We start from the raw sequence: 21,962 nt of genomic DNA, 5'->3' as shown, positions 1-21,962 counted from the left end.
GCAGCTTTGCCATAGAAATGCGAGTTGCTCCTGTAAACCGCTACTTCTTAATAAAGACAAGACAAAACAAGCCCGGTGCTGTGGATTCGTGTCATGGAAATGCAGCGGAAAAGGGCAGAGGGGGTGCTGCGGGCGGCATTATTATGAGTGGATTTTGAAGGCAAGTCGGGTTATTTCCAGCCTCGTACGTGTGCCGGCCGATCCCCGCGAGGCTGCCGAGAGCCTCTGGGCACCGAAAAGGTGGAAGGCCGTTCTCCCCCGGCAGCTCTGACCTTCCTCCCGATGAAGGCAGCCAGCCTCTCTGGCTATTAGTCACTTCAGCTGGTGACGGAGGTGCTGAAAAGAGATGGGGAATAGCTATTATGTGTGTTTATCTGAGTAAGACATAATGCGTATTCCCCGGGTAAATGTGTCATGTTGCCAAATTTTTGTCTACAAATTGCTAAAACCGGTTATGCAAGCACGTTTGCAAATGCACGTGACTCGAGGGAACGTGCTTTTGTATAAAATAGCCCCATTAATTTGAACAAAGCGTTTTAAATGGTTTTAGATGATTTATTTCTGGGCGCTTGGCTGCTGCGGTGTGAGGAGCAGCCGAGGAGCAGCCGCGCTGATGCTCGTCCTCGCGCACGGTGGATGGGCTCCCGAGGAGCCTGTCCTGGGGGGAGCGACTCCCGGCACACGCCTCTGCCGTTAGTTTTACTTTGCAGTGAGGTCTCTTCTAACGCTTGGGAAAAGTGCTGTTTCAGAAGACTGTAGCATCTGAATTTGGGAAAACATTTGCTCTACAGCCAGCTGCGGCGTGTGGGTTTCGAGGTCTCGGTGTTCTGGAGCTCACCAGGTGCGGGGATGAGGAGGAGCGAGAGCCGGGCACTCGCCCCAAGCTGCCGACAGGGTTATTTCGTACCACGAACAGCACAGTCGATGTAAATTGGGAAGTTTGCTGAGGAGTTTCTCTCTCGCTCCCTTGCCGGCTGCCACCCTGAGCGCTCCTCGCCCCGGTGCCGCAGACCTGAGCCCTTCCCTCCCTCCCGCAGCCGCAGCGTTCGTGGGGTCCCGCGTTGGCCGTCCCTGCGGGGAGCGCACGGCTCCTGCTGGGGAACGGGCTGGTGTAGTCCTTGTGTGTTTCATATGGCTGTCAGGACCAATGCGGGTTCTTTAGTGTTATTAATGCTAATTACTTAGTCTTATCCTATTAAATCTGTTTGTAGTTCAGCCCTCGGGTTTCCTTGTTGTTCCCCAGTTCCCCTGCCCGGATGGGGAGGGCTCATTGTGTGATGGAGTAAGTGTCTGAAGGACAACAAATTGTTGTGGGTTCCTCAACCCCTGGCAGAGGCCGGGCTGGCACCGCCATCTCCCGGGGCAGAGGTCCGGAGCCGCGTTGTATGAGCCGCGCAGCAAGCTCTGCAGTGCGATTAATTGCCGATGGGCTAGCGATAGGCAAAAAGGTTGGAGACGGTGTATCGCTCCGGAGTTTGAGTTGCTCGGGCGGCGTGTGGAAGCCAGCAAAGGCAAGGACAGCATGCCAGGAGGCAGGCGCTCGAGCTGGGGCACCGTGCCGAGGGCTGCGCTGTGCTCTGGTGGCCCGCACAGCTTTGTCCCAGGCAGCCAGGCAGGTGACACTTCTGTGTCCCAGGCAGCCGGGCAGGTGACACTTATTTCCCGGCGTTTTTGAAGTTGGAAGGTGCATAAGCTGGTAAATTCCCTCGACGCGAGTTCCTGGCTATTGCATGGTTTTACTGCGGGCGGTTCAGCTCTTGCCAGTCTTGAAGGCTAAAATAGGAACAAATTTGGTTTTAAAGATAGCGAAATAACTGGTGCGTAGCTAACTCCTGATTATTGCGGCTCTCGGTGTTTTATAACCACAAAAATATCAAATGCTGTACAGTTCGAGACTTATGATGTTGGGGGGAAGCAAGGTTAAATAGCATCTCGCACCTTTCACTTCACATCTCATTATTCATCGCTAATAGAAGCCCGGACCATCTGTCTCCGCGCAGAATGTTTGGATGTGACAGGCATAGGAGATGGTACAAAACTTTCTCCGCGAGGTGTTTATTTCTGGCGTGTTCTGCTCCCGGCACCCCTGTTCCTGCAGCTCCCCGGCTCTCGGGACGAGGGGCGTCGCGGTCGTTAGCCTTCCTTAAGAGCTTCGCTGCCGTTCCCGCTCCCTGTCCAGCCCCGGCCTCCGTCCGTCTGTCTGTCCGCGGCGTGTGTCTGCCCCTGCCACCCCGCTCAGGGGTTTTCCTCGGCCGCATCCTGGGAATGCGGCTTTTTGGGTTCCCTGCCCTTTTGCTGTGGAAATACCCAGACTATCAAGTGCCCGTCTCCCCTGGAGGGAAAGAACTGCTGCGGGATTTTTTTTTTTTTTTATTCTTTTGTGTTTTCTTTCTGCAGCGATGAGGAAAAAGATCTGCTCCTTTCCATCAGTTAAATTGGCGCCTGTGAAAGGTTTAGCAAATACCTTCTTTCCACGGGGCTACCAGGCTTGCGAGTTTAAGCAGCAATCGGGACACAAACACAACGGGTCGCGTTGAGTAAGAGGTCCCTTCTGTTGAGGTTTGAGTCGTTTTGGTGGTCGTGGCGCGGGTCGGTTCTCCCGAAGGACGGGGATCAATTTAAATGCCGAATAATTTAAGGCAGGAGCGCAGCGGGCCGGGCGCTGAGGCCGGCTGCTTAAGCAGATGATGGATTCCTGCAGAATCCCTTTTTCTCCCTTTCTGAAGGCATTTTAGGGAGAGAGGCTTCCTAAGGGGATTGAGGTCATCGCTCTCTCCTTTTTAAGAGCCGGCGAATTGCCTCTCGGACACTTTATCTCATGAATGACACGGTGTTCAGTCAAGGGGTTCTGCTGACAGCAGGAGCCGCACCGGCACGGCGCAGTTTGTGGACATCAGCAGAATCTGAGATTGAAATACCGCCGGAGCCTCTGTGATTTAGTCATGGAATGTAAAGAATTTTCTGCAGTAAAGGCACCGGGTTTTGAAGTCCTTTTATCCTCTGCAGAGTTTTAACTTAGATGGCGATGGGATATCGGTATTCATTTTATAGAATTTTTTCCGGGAGATATTTTTCCCATTTTTGCCAGCCTGGCGCTGTTCGCGTTCAGTTTCCCTGTCATCAATAACTGTAGATGCAGTCCTAGCAGAGTCTGCAGAAATTGCTTTGTCTGTGCTTTAGTCCTCCGGTATTTATTGGTTGACACTGTAATATGATTATTTTTCTGTGCCCCTGTTGAAGATGCGGCTTTGAGAGATGCTATCCCAAGGTGCAAAATCCGCAGTTTTCTTCTTCTGATGAATTTGTAGGAGAACAGCTGTCTTTATTACAGGTAGCTGATTTGAAAATTACTCCTTTGGAAGTCGAGGATTAAGGAGTGCTGAATATTTTCTTTATGTTATGAAAGGCAGGCCTCAGATACGCGGTGAAACGGTGGTAATGTTTCCTTTGAGGTAACGCACGCGAGGGAGGCGGTTTGTTTCGGGCCGAGTAAGGACAACGGCACGGCAAAGCTGCGCTTGTAGGACTCTGTCGTCGTCGCTGCCGGGTTCCCTGGAAGCGTTGCCGGGGTCTGTGGAGCGTCTCTCCTCCCCTGGCTCCACGGGAGGCTGAGCGTCGCTTTTCTCCCGGCCCGGCGCTGGGAAAACGTCCCCCTGCTTGATGCCCAGCCGTAGCTGGGCTGGGGGTACGTGGCAGCCGTGTCGGTACGCGGTTATTACAAGGTCCCCAACGTCCACGTGGGCAGGAGGAGGAGGAGGAGGACGTCCCCTCTGCTTGGGAAGGGGTCGCTCTTCAGGAGGAGCTTGAAGGGGGGGATTATTCCTTCCATCAGGTGAAGTTGTAGAGCGGGATTTGAAGTTCTGGAGCGATTTAATTTGGTTACGCTCACAAAAAGATGGCAGGAGAGGGAAGTTTTGATGGGACAAGAGACAAGTTGCTGGGGTTGCCATCTGCAATGAATCTCTATTGGCGATACGTGCCTTGGAGCAGTATATTTGGCCACTGAGCTGGAAAATTGTTATCATTTGTGGGAAGGCTATTTTTAGTCGGTAACATCTGTGGAACACCATTTCCTCAAACTTTCACTATCTTTTGACAAGTCAGCCAGATGTGACTCACTTGAGCATATTGGGTGGAGAGGGAAAAACAAAGCGTTGTGTTTACCAGAAATGCAAACATGACCTTTTTCGGATGGAGGCAGCCTTTATTCCCGTCCCGTGGAGGAGGCAATAAGAAAAGATTGATTTTCATCATCGGTATTAAACATCCTTACAGCTCAGTGTTTTGGTGTCGCGCTCTCGCGGAAGCCGTGTCGAACAGACTTCTGCAAAAAATCCAATTTTCTCTCTGCCGATTGCAGAACTGGAGGGAAGGGGGCTGAGCGCCGCGTCCCCGGTCTCGCCCTTGTGTCACCTTCTCCGAGGGACCTGGGCGAGCCGCGGGAGGCTCTTCTCACCCCTCGGCAGTTTTTGTGTCGTCTCTGAACCGCTGCGAGGCGCAATGGGGTCGGCAGGGTAGGCTACGGGAACCAAAGGGTGCGTTCCGCCGCGTGGAAGAGCTTGCTGAATTAAGGGCATCTTATCCTTTAACACAGCTTCGTCAAGGCAAATAAGCCCCGAGAAAATATTACCTGCCAGGCTTCAGCTGGGCTGTTAGAGCAGGAGTCAGACCTTGACATTTCATGTCTCTGAAGCAGGTTTTGGCTTAAATTCAGTTGTTTACTACTGCAGTCGGGAGCAGATTTGTTAGACAGGGCTAATTATGTGTGCGTGTTCCAAAATCATTTGAAAACTGTAACATTTGTTGCTTTTCAAACACTTTAAAATATGCAAAATATTTCAGGCGATGAAGAGAACTGATTTTTGCAAGAACCCACAAATGGCGTCAAAGCAAAACGTGATGTTCGAGGCGGCCCGAAGCGATGAGATCCCCCAGACCCCCCGAAGAGAGGGGTGGGGACGGGGGCTCCTGCGCCTGGGCCCTTTGCGCAGGGGTGCCCCGTCCCCGCTGAGAAGCGGGCGCGCGTTTGCTCTCCTGGGGAGGAACCTGTTGCGCGGGCGGTGGGGAGGTGGCCAAGAGCTGTTTGCAACGAGGGACGAAGTGACGCGCGCGGCGGTTCTCGGGGTGGTCCAGCTGCGGGGCGTTTGCGCCATCGGATGCGGGCAGGGATGCTCCCCCCTTCCGCAGAATTCCTCCGGTGGCGCCGGTTTAGGTGTTTGTGGGTTTCTCCTGCTGCTCGGGCCCTGGGGGGAGCCACCACCGGCTGCTCGGGCCAGCGGGAGCACGCAGCCTGCCTTCCTCTTCTCCCGCGGCTCGGGCAGTTTTAGGGAAAACCTGGGGATTTGGGGCTTCAGAATGTTTTGCCGGAGGTCCAGCCGCCCCAAAGCACCTGCCTGGAAAAGACCGATGTCGTATGACGGGCGCTGGGAGCCAGAGAGGTTCCTCTGGGGCAGGAGGGAACCTCCGGAAGAGCTGGCGGAGCCGCCGAGGCCGTGCATATTTTAAGTCTGGAGAATTTTTTTTTAAAGCCTCCTTATTTTGTTTGTTTCGTTGCTGGAAACCATGTCTATCTGCCAACCTTTCCCAAATGTCATGATGTAATTATTTTAACAGGCAGTCTGTGCTCCTTTGTTTGGGGGATATTAACCTTTCTAAACAAAAGAGATGTTAATATACATTGGAGACGCGGCTAATGGGATTTCATTTTTCTTATTAGAACAGACTGGAGTTCTCTTTTTAAATTATTGTAAAAGAATTCAACAAGTCAAGTAATTGCCTTCAGCTAATCCGCGATAGCAAATTTGAACGTGAATATCCAGATCGTTCTGTATGGATTGGAAAAAGTAATGTGATTTCCTTGTTTTTTATTTGCTTTGGCTAAACAGTGTTGAAGGGTGATATAAATTCATTGAATTCGAAACAAAGAAAATGCTAATTATTAATGCGCTAAGTTCTGATACGCTATAAAGCGCACTGTTTAATTTGCAAAGCCTGTTGCGGCCTATTTATGTTTCATGGCATATTGATTCCGAGTTTGTATTTGTGTTAGGTTCAGTATCTTTCCCTGATAGCCTTGAAATTTCAGCGGGATTTACGGGCTTCTGCCTCTGGTTGGAGGCGCTCGGCAAATCAGGTGGACCCAAACCCGCCGGATTTGGGTCCGCGGACACCAGGGGGGGCGCCCGTTGCCTCCGGAACGCGGGTCTGGGGGTATCGGCGTGCCTTTGGATAACGTTTTCTAGAGCTTGGCTCAAGCCGACTGTATTAATTAAAAGTTTATGTATGTGCAATCTCTACTTACAGCCGTTTGCCGCTTACCAAACAGCCGTTTGGCTGGCGGTGTTATTTTCGGTGCAAACGCTATTGCTTTTATGAGCTGATGCTGCATTTCAAGTCGTTCTTCTTTCCCCGTGGTGCCTTGCGGCTGGAACGCGTCGAGATAAATATCCCAGGCTCTAAAGGATTTATCTTTCAATCTTGATTTTAAACGAATATTTCCGAGCGCTCTAATCGCCTTGCTGTATCTGCAGCCAGCCTGATGTGTTTTGCAGTGCCGCAACCGCTTCGGCACCTCTGCTGAAGTTATAAAGGAGCGACGCTTGCAGTTAGCAAATACGTAATAGAATTTAACATCACCCCTTGGCGCATAGAGGAGGACAAGCGGAAAGCAGCGTTGATTGCGTGTCTGCAAGAATATTTGTGCCTGATTTATGTTCTAATTTTAGGATGGGGTTCTCTTCGCCATGGTAGAATGTCACATTAGCGTGGCCCTTTCCGTCCAGTAGGCTGGAAACAAACACCGGTGCTGGGACACGGGGTCGGGCTTTCCTGAACTTCGTCACCTGCCGAATTTCTTAGGGCATAGCCTGGGTAAAGCGGTCTTTCTTTGTACGGTTTTGAAAGACTCCTTTGGTCGTGCTTTCCCCCGTTTCCCCCCCCCAGCCCCGAAGTGCCGGTGGGAGCCGGCTGCTCCTCAGCCCCTCGGGGAGACCCTCCTGCGGAGGTCAGCGCCGGCGTCCCCACCGTGGGATGCTCGGAGCGGGAGAACGCCCAGCACGCTCCGCAGCCGGGGACTCCGGACCTGTCCACGCACGGGCGGAGCCGTTTCTTCTCGGCGCTTGGCATTTGTGCCGGCTTTTTGCTGTGCGTCAAACCGTACAAACACAATCAGCGTCGTGGCTCCTCGGTGCCGTGGCCCGTGATTTGAGAGCTGGACTCGCCCAAAGGGGCGGCCCCCGTGCCTGCCCCTGCGAGAGCTGCTGGCGCGAAGCTCCGGGGATCCGATCTTCCGCGGCGTTGGAGACCGCTTCTGAACTAATTGTGATATACAGGAATTGATGATCTATCTCGCATCTGCAGGAGGAAAATGAGTTTTAAATTCGATTAGTAAATGACAGGTTTCAGCCCGGTAATTCGCAGTCTTTATTAACAAACTTGTAAAACTTATCAATAACACTAGAACCCTCTTTATTTGGGTGACTTCATTGCAGCTGGTATCGTTTTTCCAGGAAAAGAAGTGCTGGTATTCTTATCTTGAGTGAAGCTCATTAAGGCTCTAGGATCCCTTTCACTTTTACACGGCGCCTTTCTCTAGTTAAATGCCGCAGATGAGTCAGGAGCCTGTTCTGATTCCCGGTAGCTCTCTGCGTGCTTTGCCGAGTCCCCCGACGTTTCTTCTTGAGATGATACTCGGTGGTTAACCACGACTTCAAGCCTGTCCACAGATTTTATGTGGGATTTTGGGGTTTCTGTCAGGCGGCGGTATGAGACATGCTGCGGAGAAAATAGTAGCCGTGTGTAGTAGATGCCTGTCAGAAACTGGGAGAAGCTGCGGACCAAAGTTTACTTGGGAAGTTCAAGTTTACTTGGGCCCGAGGAGCTTTTCCTGGAGCTGCGCGGCTTCAGGAGCGGTGTGTTTTATCCCCGACGGGCCTTTGGACCGTCCTGGGAGGTGACAAAACGACCCCTCCTCGGCCGGCGAAGTGGCTGGGTCGGGCAGGGAGGCATCCCGGGTGCCGGGAGGATTCCCGCGAGGAAAAGCCGCGCTGGGCACGCTTGGCAGGGCAGGGAGGCTGTGGGATGCTGCCGCCCTGCCAGGGGCTGGCGCGGAGAACGCGGAGATTTATTATGCAAATCCGCCGTTCCGAGTTGCATCGCGCTCGCTTGGGATGATGCTGTGAAAAGTTGTGCTGCTTTTGTAGATAAACACGAAGACATCCGCTTTCAACTTCACATTCTTTAACCTTGTTTTATTCCTTGCTGAGTGCTGACACTTTCAAGGCAGATGAAAATCGGACTAAATTTAGCAGTGAGCGAAGCCCCTGTCCCCCCCCTCGCCGCCCGTTCCAGGCGTAGCGTCTGTATCCTTTTGATTAGTTTTGCCCTTGGTTTCTGCTTCAGATGTGAAGTTTTGCAAAGCGATGCTGACAAGAAGCCTAATTTTTGGGTGCGGCGAGCCCTTGGCAGCACCAGCGGGGTTGCCCCGTGGCTCGGGAAGCCACCGTGCTCGTGGCTCCCGCGCGGTGGGACCGCAGCGTGCCCGGCGGAGAGGTCGCCTTCTGCTCCGCGTCTTCATCCCTCTGAGCAAGCCGTCTCTCTGTGCTCGTTAGCGGGGTGTTCGGGGAGCGTGCCCGATGGAGACGGGACTCTCAAGGTCATCCTGGGTCCTCTCCGGGCGTGAATGCGGGGACAGGCCGCTCCCCCGCCGCGGGCTGTGTCCCCCGCTCTGCTTCTCGGTCATCTGGGGGGGCTTCCGCCTGGGGAGGTGGGTTTTCTGTACAGCGCGGGACGGGACGGAGCCGCCCACCTCGGGAACGTCGGCAGCTGGCAGCCGCGAGCATCAGGCGCTTCGCGGCAGTGGTGGCAGGCTGTGGGCGTGCTGGTCCCGCTGCTCCCCTGAGAACCCCCCCAGCTCTTCCCCAGCTAAGCGAGGCCCACGACGGTCCTCGGAGCAGAGATTAATTGTTTTGCTGCGCTGCGGTGGCTATTCAAACCCGAGCCCTCCGGGGAAGGAATTTTTTTAAGGCAGTTGAGCCTCAAGATTTAATTTGAACTCTCGCCTTTCCATTTGGACGAGCAAATTAGTTGACCCTTGCTAGTTGCGGGCTCTGCTCCAAGGAACGAGATGGCGGCTGCTTGAACCGCCCCCGGACGCGGGCAGGGGAGCAGGGGGGATGCGCCGAGGGGGGGTGCCCGGCTCGCGCCACTGCAAAGGGCCACTGCGGTGTCCTGAGGTGGGTTTGGTGTCTCGTTCTGTCCCAGAGGTGGCGTTGGCGGCTGGCTGGTCCTCTCCGAAGAGCCCCTGCTGCGTCGCTCCCCACGCCGGCCACCGCGGTCCGGCCGGTGCCGAGCCGGGTGGGACCACTTGATTGTTCATGGTTCTCCCGCCCTTCCTCCGGCACCAGCTGGTTTGCATTTCTCATAAGGAGAAATCGGTGACACCTCAGGATTAAACAGCCCCCATCGCTTGTGAAATTGAGCCCTCTTGAGTGTTGCAACGCTGCGGAGATGGCGGGCGCCTGTTTCTATTCTTAGGCTCAGGCAGCGGCTGGAGAATGAGGTTTGCCCTCCCGTTACCTGCTCCCCTGGCACTTGAACTTCCTCGCCTCTGCCCGGCGATGAAACGCACCTGTGTGAATGCCGTCGCCCTCCTACGGCGCAAATCGCAGCCACGGCGAGCTGCCGTCACGGCGGGCACGAAGCCACCCTGCCCTGCGCCCGGCCCGGGGTGCCAGCGCCTCCTCGGCCAGCGAGAAACGTCCCTGGGGCAAATGTCCTCGGCGACTGAATGCCTGGCTAAAAGGTGCCCTGGCTGAAGGACACACTGGGAGTCTTCTCGTTAAACAACGGCGCTTTGCATGTGCCGTTAAGCTTTTTGCTTTTTAGAAATAAAAATCTACCTGTGCTCTTCGCTTTTGAAACAAAAGGGGTGCATGCCGTATTTCACATTAGGATTGAAACTCCAATTTCCCCAGCCCAGATCTCATTTCTTTATTACCGTTTAGGAGAAAACTATGACTGCTGTGAATTCTCTTACACAGTGGATGTGGTTTTTAGCAACTACGCTGATAATATTCTTGAGCAAAACGCAGCAGCGGCTCTCCAGTATGACAAATCGGCACTGGTTTTTAGGTCCTCTCCTAACTTTGTTCCCGAGTAATCAAATTAAAGTAATCTTCTGTTATAGCATGGTAGAACCTGCACGTGCAGCTCTTTTTTATGGTAGCCGTAGTTCTTAAGGTAAGTTAAAGTTATTTCATTTGTTACTTATCTTTGGAATGACGGCCGTGACAAATGGCTGGCGTAATTTCTTTCCCTAGTAGGTGGGTATAAAGTGAAGATATTACATGGGCTTCTCACTGAATTCATAAATTTTTCGATCGGGAACATTGAGTTAGATATTGAAACGTTTCACTTGACAAGAAGATAGAGAATTGTTGAATCTGCTCTTGTTGGTGCCATGACGTGAAGCTCGGTTGACAAACTTTATGTCGGCGGCTGTTTGTTGCTGTGGGGTTCCGATAGGAGGAGGAACGAATCATCCCGAGAGACAAAGATTGTGGGTTTGCCGTTCCTGCTGGGCGAGTGGGCCGTGGATTAAGCTGGGGGGAGCGGAGGGGTTGAGCCCCTCGTGCCCCTGCAGGGATGGTCCCTCTGGCTGGGGCGGGCACCGCCGGGCACTCGGGCCCTCGGGATGGCTCGTTGCGGAAAGCAAATGGCAAAATGTTATTTGAGTATCTTTTCAAGCAACGTATTTTTTAGCTACGTGTCTGCTAGTTGAAAATGATAAGGACGTTTGGTTTCAAGCCCGAGTCCCACAAAGAGGTGAGCCTGTCTGTTGGCCGACTGATGCAGACGGGAGCAGCAGAACGGATGCCCAGGAACCGAAGGGACGTGGCGTGGAGCTGAGAGCAGCCTCTTGAGCGATGCCAGCGGCGGTGACGGGGCCAGACCCCTTCCCCGAGTCCCGGCCCGGCTCCTCTCCTTCGCAAGGCACTGGGGGATGTGCCCAGCACAGAGCCGCGGCGCGGATCCCGCCTCTCCCGCGGCCTTCATTACTGTTTGGATTCTTCTGGCTTGATCCTGAGCCAGGCAATATCGGTGCGAGGTCCGTGAGGTTTGCTGATGTGCACTTTTTTTCTGCATGAAATGAAGTTTTATTTAGCATGATGTTAATTGGGTGTTGCCCTTCAAAATCCATTGCGTGGTCCGTTCGGTTCACGAGATGGATGAGGAAGGAGTGACTCGGTTGAAATGCAGAAGTGACGCTGGTGGCTGCCTGGCTGCATCTACAGTGCTTATACACTTGCATTTGTAAGAGGGAAGGGAAATTTGGCTTCAGATTTTGCCAACTCTAGGGAAAATATTTTGATATGAGCTCATGAGTCATGGGAGATAAAAGGGAGGAAGGCTGAGCGCTGGAGCTGCGAGTGGTTTCCCCAGCAGCAGAGCAGGAGGCTGCGTCTGAAACGGGGCGCGATGGGCGAGGAGCAGCCGGGTGGGCTGGGGGGTGGCGGAGCCCCCCGCAGGGTTCCCCTTCCTCTTCCCAACGAGCGTCTGCCGTGGATGCCGCCGCGCTGTCTGGGTCGATCCCCAGCATCTCTCAGTCCTGACCCGGTGCCAGCTCCTTTCCTGGGCAAAGACACAAGACAAATGCCATCTCTCGAGGGGATGGGTGACCCCCTGTGATCCCCTCTGTTGTTTGCTCAGGGCTTGCCTTCAGAAAACACAGCCCATAAGTTCTTCTGTCATAATACGTCACCGGGTGAACCGAAGGGGAATCGCGGTGGGACGGGCCGACCAGCAAAGGGCACCCACTGGAGTCACACCGCGGGGATTGCTCACCTTGCGGCGCTGCTGTGGGGCTGCACCGCCGAGGGGACGGGGTCCTGGGGGATGCACCTCAGAGGGGACGGGGTCCTGGGGGGGCTGCCCTTCGAGTGACGGGGTCCTGGGGGATGCACCTCCGAGGGGACGGGGTCCTGTGGAGGCTGCCCTGCGAGTGACGGGGTCCTGGGGGATGCACCTCCGCCATGGGCTTCAAGGTGGAGGAGTGTCAGGGGAAGGGGCTCGGCCGACCATAGCGCTTGTGTGCCGCTGTTTTATTTTGAAAGAGCAGAAAGAATAGAATAACGTAAATAATGGCAGTGAGCTGCCTTTATTTCCCTCTTTGGAAGGTGGGTCGCTTCCTTTCCAGAGCCCGTTCCCCAGGTTGCGGCGTGTGCCCGCCCTGGCGCCGTGGGCAGGGCTGCGGGCTCACACCGCCCGCGCGGAGGAGAGATTTTTAAACTTCATTTTATTTCTTTCCCCCAGGAGCTGGGTTTCTTTGGACCCCAAGAGGCTCAGCAGTCTCTGTGCTCGCAGGAAAGTGTTGAAGTTTGCGTGTTTTGCAGCGCTCCCTCAGTGACCGCGAGCCTAAACTCCAGTCAAACTTGGGTGTTTTTATCCCGTCATGCTCCAAATCGGCCGGAGACTGGAGCTTATTACACAGGCTGGAAAACAGATTGGCACAGTATTAAATCGGAATTTACGATACCTGGAGGGAGGAGGTGCTGCGGGGGTTGTTGTCAAAGCGGGTTGTTAATAAAGGCTCTGGAAAGAGAAGGCAGCAGGCGGGGGGGGTGCGGGAGGGCGGCAGCGACATGGCGTTCGGGGGCCGCTTAAAATCGAGAAGGGAAATGAGATGACCTGGCAATACTTTAGTGACTCCAGCTCGGGAATATTGACTGACGCTCTTCCAAGAAGTGGGAAAGGTGCTGGGCAGGCAAACAGAGAGGCTGGCTGGCGCGAGAGCTCTCTTCCAGTTCTGGTTCGGGGTGTGATAGTTTTTAAACTATACTAAGCTGCGGTTCGTCTTTCACTTGTTGGATAGCTGGTTCAGAAAAGGTATTTTTTTCCTTTTTCCTGTGCTTCTGGGTTGTCAGCATCACAAAAATAAGCTGCGTGTCTTGTGAGAGGGTTGCAGGAGAGGCGGCTCTTAGAAGAAACGCAATAGCTGCCTGTAGCTCTGAGGGGGGTCAGGAGGGGAGGAAAGGAAGGAAGGGCCGTCGCGAGCCAGGTAACGCGCATCGCCCAGTGAGTCCCCGTAAGCTCGTACCTGATACACGGAACAGCACCCACGCCCCTAACGCCGTTTGCTTTCTCCGGTGCAGAGCTGCGAATGTTAATTTGGAGCGCTATCAGTGTGCTACTTACGTGGTGACGTGCAAAGGAATAGACTACTTCGGTCTTCTCGGGACTGTTTGTTCAGTATAATTGCAGCTTTAAACAAATTCGGTGGCCAGAAAGCTGTAAAACATTTGCAGGCAAGAGCATGCTTTTAATATTCGTCTTCTTTTAAGTGTCACCGAGTGACATCTAAGACTAACTGGGCAGAGATGGGTGCCAGGCAAAACAGAGAGCGGGCAGTCTCGCTTGCTAATTGGTATTCTAGATGTAAATCTTAAATTAGTTTGAGATTTTAAAATGGATTTTTGAACGCCCGGCACATAAGAGGCAGAATTGATATTAATAGGCTTAAAAAGATATTTAGTGAAATATTTGTATAATTTAATTTTCTTCATAATCGGGTCCGAAAAGTTCCGGCTGACCAGGGGGTTTGGAAACCCCGATGTGCCGTCTGTCCGGTCGCCTTCACGTGCTGACCGTTGGCGCGGAGGAGTCCTCCCGCGGTGTTTGGAGGCTGGCCTGCGCTCGGTACCCGCATTCTCGCACCTTGCACGTCGCCGAGTTGTCGGTGTATTGCATGACCTACGGAGGCGCAGGCATCGACCCCGCTGGTTTTGGGGCCGGCAAAGCCAGGCGGTGCCGGGCGGGACGCGATCCCTCCCTGGCGTTGGGAGCCGCGCACCCACCGGGGCTGAACGAGTGGCTCCGTGGTACCCTCTTCATGGGGCGAGCGGCAATTAGCGCAGCTCACCCAGATAAATGGGGGGCCGGCTTCCGCCAGAGCGGGCAGTCCCGGGGCGAGGAGCGTTCCTCCAAGCAAAGCAGAACGCGCAGAAGTCAGAGCGGTATCCTGCGGATATAAATAAAACGAGGACAGTTGCAGGAGGAGGAGGAGGAGACGGGAGAAACTGCAATATTAATGAAGATATAAAGCACTGCACCTACACCGAGAGCAGTCTGATGTTCTCGCTAATCTATTCATGTTGAGCTGGCTGGAGCTTTAAATTTTAAAGCCTGGGTGGAGAAGAGGGGCAAGGTTAGGCGGCTCATTAGAGCGCCGTAGTTGCGTTCGCAGCCAGCTCAGTCGCTCCAAGGGGAAGAAGCCCTCGGCACCCGGGATTTGGCAATGCCCGTCTGTCCCAGCCTTGACGGTGGAGCATCCCTCCCTTGTCCCCGAGTGCCGCGGCTCTGAGCGGGCAGAGGATGGGGCTGGAGGTGGGGACATCTCTGCTGCCGCAATCCCGTCCATGCCAGGGATGTCCCTGAGGAGAACTCCTCGGGGAGGCGGGATACGTTATTGGCGGTGGGGTGAGCGGGTAAACGGCATCTGCCCGGATGGTGGGACGGTCCATGGGCTTGTGAGGCAAAACCAGCATTTAAGGTATCCTGCACGGAGTGCTCTGGGGAGGTGCCCGGCTGGGGCCTGGGAACCGTCGTGCAGGGGTTCCCACGCTGGGACCATGCTGCGGGAATTGTCCCGGTGCAGGGGGGCTCCGGGGAGGATGCTCTTGGGCGCCACTGGGGCAGGAGGGATGCGCCGGCACTTCTCCCGCAGCCGCAGGTGCCTCTCAGCTCTGCACGTCCTCCTCTCTTCAGCAAGGAGTTTGCCTCCACCTACAGGAGGCCGAAAGCAAGAAAACCCCCCCCATAATCACGCAATACTGTCTGTTAGGCCTCATCTTTCAGAGAAGCTCCGTAAAGCAGCTCATCACTCTCCGCCGCTGCGTGAAGCGCGCAGACGCGCTCCTGCAAGGTGCCATGGCAGCCCCAAGACTTCTTACCCATCAGACAGGTTTTAATTCACCTTTTCTGGTAACCCAGGCCCCCGGAAGGGAACGCGCAGAGGCTGACAAGCTAGTAATTGGATTTCAGTTGGCATTAGCGAGGCCTCCGCTGGGGTTCACGGTTGGAAGACAAAGCAGGTATTTCCGAGGAGAGCAGCGATGGTGCTGGAAGGTTTTGGGAAGCAGCAGCTCTGGGGCGAGCGGCGCCTTGCGGGAGCTGGCTCGGTCCGTGCAGGGAAAGGGGGGCTGGGGTCGCTTATCACGTCTGTCAGCCCGGGCAGGGCCATCAGAGCAGCCCATGTGCTGGAAACCCCTTTGCACGTAGACACGGTGACAGAAGGGGAAGAGGGGCCCTCTCCCGTCTGTCCGGGGGGCAGCGCTGACGGCGCGGAGCCGGACGCCAGAGCCGGGGACGCGATGGTGCCCGCCAGTGCTGTCTCGTGCTATTTCAGTTGCGTTTCGTGTTTGCAGGGTTCTGTTTCCCTTTTCTCTGTACGCGAAAGCAGAAGAACAAGGAAGGAAGCGCAGCCGCCGCCTCCGTGGCGTCTGCAGGGAACCGCTCGGTTCCCTCCCCTTCCCGAAGGGGTGAGCGCTCGGCTCGCCCCCACCCCGCCACCGGCCGTGCGGGCACACGCAGTGGGAATGTCGGGACGGTTTTTCAGTATCGCACATTTCCCTTTGGGATGTCCCTGTGGGGAGGACTGGTAGGACGTAGCACGCTGAAGTGCTTGGGAACTTGCAAATCTTGGTGGGACGGCCACCAGCGGGACATCCTGGGCAAAAGCTTTCCGGTAGGGTGCCGTGGATAGGCACAGTCTTCGGTCCTGGTGTTCCAGGTCTTTGGGCCAGTGATCTCCAGCTGCTGGGAGCCCGAGCAAGGCGGGATGGGGACGGCAGGGAGGGGGGAGCCCACCATAGCCCCAGCACGCTTCTGACGAAGGAGTGAGCGACATCTCGGGCAGGGCCATCCATCCGCTCCGGCTGTCGGCCCGAAAGTCACGCCGTCGATCCGGTGTCACTGGTGTCACGCTGCTGGAATGATGCTTTTGTGTCTCGGGCGGGTGGCGCAGCGTTTGAGTGATGTCCGGGCGAAAGGAACTCCAACCTCCCGATTTTATATACAGGGTACCTGGGAGTAGAGCTGCGTGCTGACCTTTATCTTTATGAGCTGTGAGAATTAAAGAGTTCTGTATTTTAGTTTAATTAAGCAATAAGGCGTAACAGATGGTGCTTTTCTGGGTGATTATTGAATGTCTCTGGTTTGACTGAGAAGTGCAGCAACACGGCGGTCGTGAGCGTATTGTCATTTGAGATATTTGGGATTGTGGAGAACACGTGTCTGTAGCTAGATACCGGGTGTCAGTCGCGCCGCCAGCCGGCCGGCTGCACCTCCCCGCTTCCCGCGGCGTTTCCCGGAGCGGGTGCCGACGGTTTCAGTCCTGTTTGGCCACTGTGTCGGGGTGACGCTGGACAAACCGCCGCCTCGTACGGCTCAGCTGCCCCTCGGGACGAGCGGAGTCGTCTGCTTCACCTTCCCCTTCACCCCCGACGCTCGAGGGTGAAATTCTGCGGGGAAATACTCTTGTTTGAGTAACTGCCCTGAGCGGAGGCGAGTCTTTGATGCCACCTTCTCATAAAATTGACAAATAAATTACCCTAGGATTTCCAACATTGTACAGATCCAAAAAAACCAACCCAACCCAGCTCTCAGTATTTAGAAGTATCTTGCTGTAGGAATTCCCAGCCTGACGATGTCCAGGATCCCCTTGGGATTCCCAGCCTGGGCGTCGTTACCAACCCAGCGAGGACACGCTGGGAAAGCCAAACAGGTAACTCGGAATTTGGGCAGGCTTTGTGGATCGGGTACACCCGGAGTGTCACGGGTTGTGTTATTCCAATATTTGCATACGTAATCGGGGTCAGACACAAAAGATGCTTTGTCATACGGTGGCACTCGGACTCAGGAAACCAAGAAGAGCCGAATTCCTGGCAGGCTGATTCGCCGTTTGGTTTTTCTCTGACTGCGTGTCATGGTTTGGGCTGGGCTGGCCACTAACCTGAGCCCTTGGCATGGAAGGTTCCGTTGTAGGTGTTTCTGCGCACACTCGCAGGTGCCATAGTTACTCCAGAGGATGGTGAAAAGCAGCAGAAGTGAGGAAGAGCATGGGACTGATGGAGGAAACCTGGCTGTCCCACGGCTCTTGGGGCAGGGTGCCAGGTGGTGACCTCCAGTTGGGCTTTCTCCCGTTGGCGTGTTGGAACCGGCCCCTTTTCTTGTCCCCAGCGCCACCGGGGACGGGAATTGCTGGCAACCTGGCACTGAACTCGCGCTTGCCCGTATTTTAGATCACTGACTAATATGCCTCAATTTTTCTCATTAATGGGGTATTTGAAATGATCAAAATGAAATAGATTCACTTGCTGGCCGTAGAGTTGTTGTAAGGATGATGTATGAGGAGTTTTTAAGATGGCTGTGTCTTGTCGGGGAGAATCACCCGTTTGTCTCAATCTCCTCCTGGTGCGAGGAGATCCGGCATCTACTTCAAATCGTGAAAATCAACGGTTACGCCAGAAAGCTTTCACTTCGGGGTTCGAAGGGCCTTTGTCCCTTCTTGACCTTTCCGCTGGTTTAATGAGCTGTTTCCTCGTCAGCCCTTGCGCGACGGTGTCCCACGGTGGGCTCTGTCCCCCGGCACAGAGGGGGAGCGCTCCCCCCGCCCCGAGCTGCCATTTTGGGTCCCCATTTTGGAGCTGTGCAACGCAATTAAAGCAAATTCTTGGTTGTCGATGGGTTGGCTTTATGCCATTTCCGGGGACAATGTCCTGCTTAAATAGCCTGGATTGGGCTGCAAAGAATAATTGCCGCTATGAAATAATTTTGCAATTACCGCTGTAATTAAGGGCAGTTTGTTAATGAAAGTGCCTGGTGAATAATGGCTGCGGGGCGCTCCGTCCTGCGGCCTCGCACCAGACGATGGGGGCGGGTGGTGGCGGTGGCCGGGGACGCGGTGACACAGCTGTCACGCTCGCAGGATGGATGCAAATACCCGCTGCCGCCTGTGATGAAGTGCCATCATTAGCCTTCTGCCCGGTGGGAATGGGTCAGACAAGGAAAAATAAACTTAAAATATGACGGGGAGCGCTGTTGCTTACGGCTGCTGAGGGCCCCTCTCTCCCAGCCCCGGGAATGTGATACGCAGATGCCCTTTCCCCGCTGATTCATTGCTCAGCTGCGAGCCTCCAAACCCGTTTCTCAGGAAAACGGGCTTATTCCAGCTTTATTTTTGCATTGCTTTCCTTGTTCTAAGCTTGCTTTTCTGCATCGTGTTTTCCTTTTAGAGCGCAAACCGTTGCAGGTTTTTCCTTCGCACGGGCTGAAAACGAAACGAGAAAACACTGCCGTGTCTGCGTGTCTCGGTGCACGCGTAGCTGCTGGCTGCGAAGCCCGGCGTGATATGCTTGTGCTAAGCAGTTTGGAAGATATTTCTGTGTGTTCCGGGGCAAGGGCTAAACTAACAGAGCACTTCAGAGCACTGGTGGGAGGCAGCCGGCGACGGACGGTTGTCCGGGGGCTGGGGATCAGGATAGAGCCCCGATGCCGACGCTGGCGTTATTAGGCAAGTCGCTTTCAGGAGACTCCAACGTTCTCTCTCCGTGACCCAATGCCTTGGTATTTATTGCTCTCTGCTCTTTGTGGGGCTCCTGAGCAGCTTTTCCAGCATGACAGAAGGGTCGGTGGGTCTCATTGTGCCCAGCGATGGGCTGGCTTTCCCGAGGACTCTGCGTACCAGGTCGCTCTCCTGATGTTTCAGTGTCCGGCTGGCACCAAGAAAGCCCAGTTCCCAGGTGAGCCTTCTTTAGGGACAGGTGTTACGGTACTTCTGCCCGGGAGGTGGGATCGCTGCCTTTTCCCGCTGGGAGGAAAGGTGGGGGAACTTGTGGGGAGACGGGAATGGGTTTGGGCTGTACTGAAGAGCAAAACCGAAAGGGGCTGCTTGGCTCGGTGGGTGAGCTCCTGGGTGCCGATGACAAACCGGACGGCACGCAGCGTGCCGCTCGGTATTTGACTACAGCCTAGGCGGAAAAGCAGCGCCTTCCCTGTTCCCTCACTCCCCAGCAGCCCTTCGGCACGTCGGGGAAATGGCGCGGCGCTGAGGAATTTTTCTACCAGCCGCACGGCTATTTAGCGGTGCCTTTTGTTTTAATTGGATTTGCAAACACGCCGGAAAGGCGTGATTTACAAGGCCTGCTTGCGTGGGCATGGCGAGGTGCTTGGAACTGCCGAGGTGTTCGTTTGGCGTGGAATGATTCCGGCCCCGCGCGTTGGGTTTGCTCCCGCGGAGCCCGGAGATGGGGCTCGGAGGGTGACATCCTGCCCCACCGTCGGGGCCACCCCAGGTCCCACCACCTCGTGCCGAACCCCATTGCGAATGCAGGGAAGCCACCGTCTGCCTGTATCCCAGGCTTCTGGAAGGTTTGCACATCTCCGTAATGAAGATGGATCAGGTTCATCCTCATTGCCAGTTGCTCTATCAAAATAGTACTAATTACCGCAGTCGCACGTGTTGCGTGCTGCCGTCTTCGTCCTTAAAGCTGAAAAGCACGTTTTGTACCGCTTACGAAAGATACAATTGAGACAACTTTTCCCGTTCTATTTTTGGAAAAGTAGTTAGTAAAGGAGAAGGAAATTGATTTTGGTGTCAGAAAGGACATTTCTGACAGGAGCACACTTTGAAATGATTCAAGGCATCTGTTTCTGTTGCAGACACCCAGCGCTGCTAAGAGCTGTACCTAAATTAAACTGTTTAAGATGTCAGCTCTGGGTTTGAGTGCAATTTACATCCCGGTAGCATGGTTGGAATTTTTATCGTTTAATGAACTTTCTCACTCAATTTACGAACAAAGTCTCTCCCACGGCAACTATTTTTGACGTGCGTGTAGATCCTCAGGTGCAGCGTCGATCTCATCGTGGAAGGGATGGGGCAGGGTCTAAAGGCTCGGGTGGGCTCGTAGGAGCTTCGGGCGGGCTGCCTTGACAGTGGCCGGCTTCGGGGGTGTCAGTTTTGGGGCCCTTCTGGTATAATCTTGATTACCGTGCAGCTGTGCCTTGGGAAAAAGCGTGCCACCTCTCTGAAGGTGGTCTCCCCCGACCTCCGCGCTCGGCTGAGGGTCTGAAGAAAGCTGGCGTTTCAAGGTGAACGTTAAATTAATATGAAAGACTTCTGTAGCTCTACAATTAAAAGGTCTTTTACTTTCCCCACTTCAGAACAGATCTGATGGTTTATTGCTGGAGCCTTGGCGCTGAGCCTGGCTGACCTTGGATCCATGCCTTTTAAGTATCAGCGGGGCTTCTTGTGCGCCGTTGTGGCCTTTTGTGCGAAGAACAAGCCGCTATTGTGGCTACCGGCTTTGCGAAAGAATTCCTGATACGGGGTGGATGTTGGGGAAGGCGGGTACTTGATTTTCCCTTTCATATGCATCTCACAGTTGGCGCTTATTGTGCCAGTGAGGTATTTGTGAATGTAGATAGGTTTTCTATTTAGATAGTTATCTCTTTAAGCTCTCCTAAATGGCTCGAGGCAGATGAGGGGTCCAAGGAAGTGCCGGTTGCCTCTTACAAGTCTGGAAATTCCGTGCCTGGTTGCTGCGGTGCCCTTTGTATTTCCAGCTCGGACACACCTTTGGCAAGCGGTCCAGAAATGGCAATAAAGCTGATCCGATCCCCTTGAAATCAGCTTTCCGTGTTCCTGCTCCGCATGCTGGAGTTACAGCCCGGGCTGTTGAAGCAGAGCGTTGGGTTTGTGTTGAAAATCCCAGCATATCATCTTCAAATGGGGCGTTAAACCTGCTTCTGCTGTTTTGGGCATGTTCGGAGGATTGCAGTAATGCGGTTTAGGTATTCCTTCGCCCAAAGTAAATTTTCACTCAACTCGAGCCATCTGCTTGAAGGGGAGAATAAATATTAGACTGCTAACATAAGGAGCGTACTTAAGAGGTCAGGGGTGACATGTCATTATCATTTGTATTAGTTTATATTGGCTGAAAGGATGAAAGGGGAAACAAGAATATTGACTTATGTTACTTAATATTGAATTAGTGTCCCTTTGCAAAGGGCTTCTGGCTTAAGTCGTAGCCATAAATAGTTTCCGTTCCAACAAGGATCGGGCCGTGTCGGAGCAGGGATGTGTTGGTCTCTGCCAGCTGCGTCTTTCTGCCTTCCACCATCGCACTGAGCATCTTGAAAGTTGTAAGGCCTCGCAGTGCTGTAGCTGAAGGGGAGTTTGTTTAAGCTTGGACTTCAAACAGTGGATTACCTTTTATCATATTATATAATGAATTATTGATCCGCTGATTGTGAATATTTCAGCAAAGGCGCGCCGACAAAGGCTGGCGCTGGCAAATCCCACGCCTGCTCTGCCCTTGTCCTCCCTGATGCCGGATGTGCAGAGTCTGGGCAGGTCCCGCCGTCCATAGAGTCATGGAATCGCAGAACGGGTTGGGCTGGAAGGGACCTTCAAGGCATCTTGTTCCAGCCCCTGCCCTGGGCAGGGACACCTCCCACCAGCCCAGGCTGCTCCAAGCCCCGTCCAACCTGGCCTTGAACCCCTCCAGGGATGGGGCAGCCACAGCTTCTCTGGGCAACCTGGGCCAGGGGCTCACCACCCCCACAGCCAAGAATTTCTGCCTCGGATCTCATCTCAGTCTCCCCTCTGTCAGTGTGAAACCCTTCCCCCTCGCCCCATGGCTCCCCTCCCTGCTCCAGAGTCCCTCCCCAGCTTTCCTGGAGCCCCTTGAGGGACTGGAAGGGGCTGGAAGGTCTCCCTGGAGCCTTCTCTCCTCCAGGCTGGACACCCCCAGCTCTCCCAGCCTGTCCCACAGCAGAGGGGCTCCAGCCCTCCCGGCATCTCTGTGGTCTTCTCTGGACCCGCTCAACGGCTCAGAGCGCCCGGGGCTCAGACGGAAGGCAGGTGGTTGAGCACCATCCCTGCAGACGCGCTCCACAGGCACAGC

General features: G+C 54.5%; 1 protein-coding gene across 6 annotated transcripts in view; it reads left to right on the top strand.

Moving 5' to 3' along the window:
* CADM1 (cell adhesion molecule 1) overlaps positions 1-21,962 on the top strand; it is a 151,338-nt gene that overhangs the window by 52,492 nt on the left and 76,884 nt on the right. For 2 of the 6 annotated variants that reach the window (XM_054222992.1, XM_054222990.1), the window contains exon 1: positions 18,740-18,797. The exons of 2 other annotated variants lie outside the window; for them this stretch is intronic. In XM_054222992.1, the coding sequence (XP_054078967.1) occupies positions 18,755-18,797 (43 nt within the window). In that variant the 5' untranslated portion in view covers positions 18,740-18,754. Of the gene's footprint in view, positions 1-18,668; positions 18,798-21,962 lie in introns of those variants that run through there. 2 more of the 6 variants (XM_054222987.1, XM_054222988.1) reach the window with 2 other exon arrangements.

The sequence above is a fragment of the Rissa tridactyla genome, chromosome 17 (genome assembly GCF_028500815.1).
Source record: "Rissa tridactyla isolate bRisTri1 chromosome 17, bRisTri1.patW.cur.20221130, whole genome shotgun sequence".
NCBI classification, from domain to species: Eukaryota; Metazoa; Chordata; class Aves; order Charadriiformes; family Laridae; genus Rissa; species Rissa tridactyla.
The sequence above is the reverse complement of the archived record's forward strand: the minus strand, read 5'-3'. Positions and strand labels throughout refer to the sequence as shown.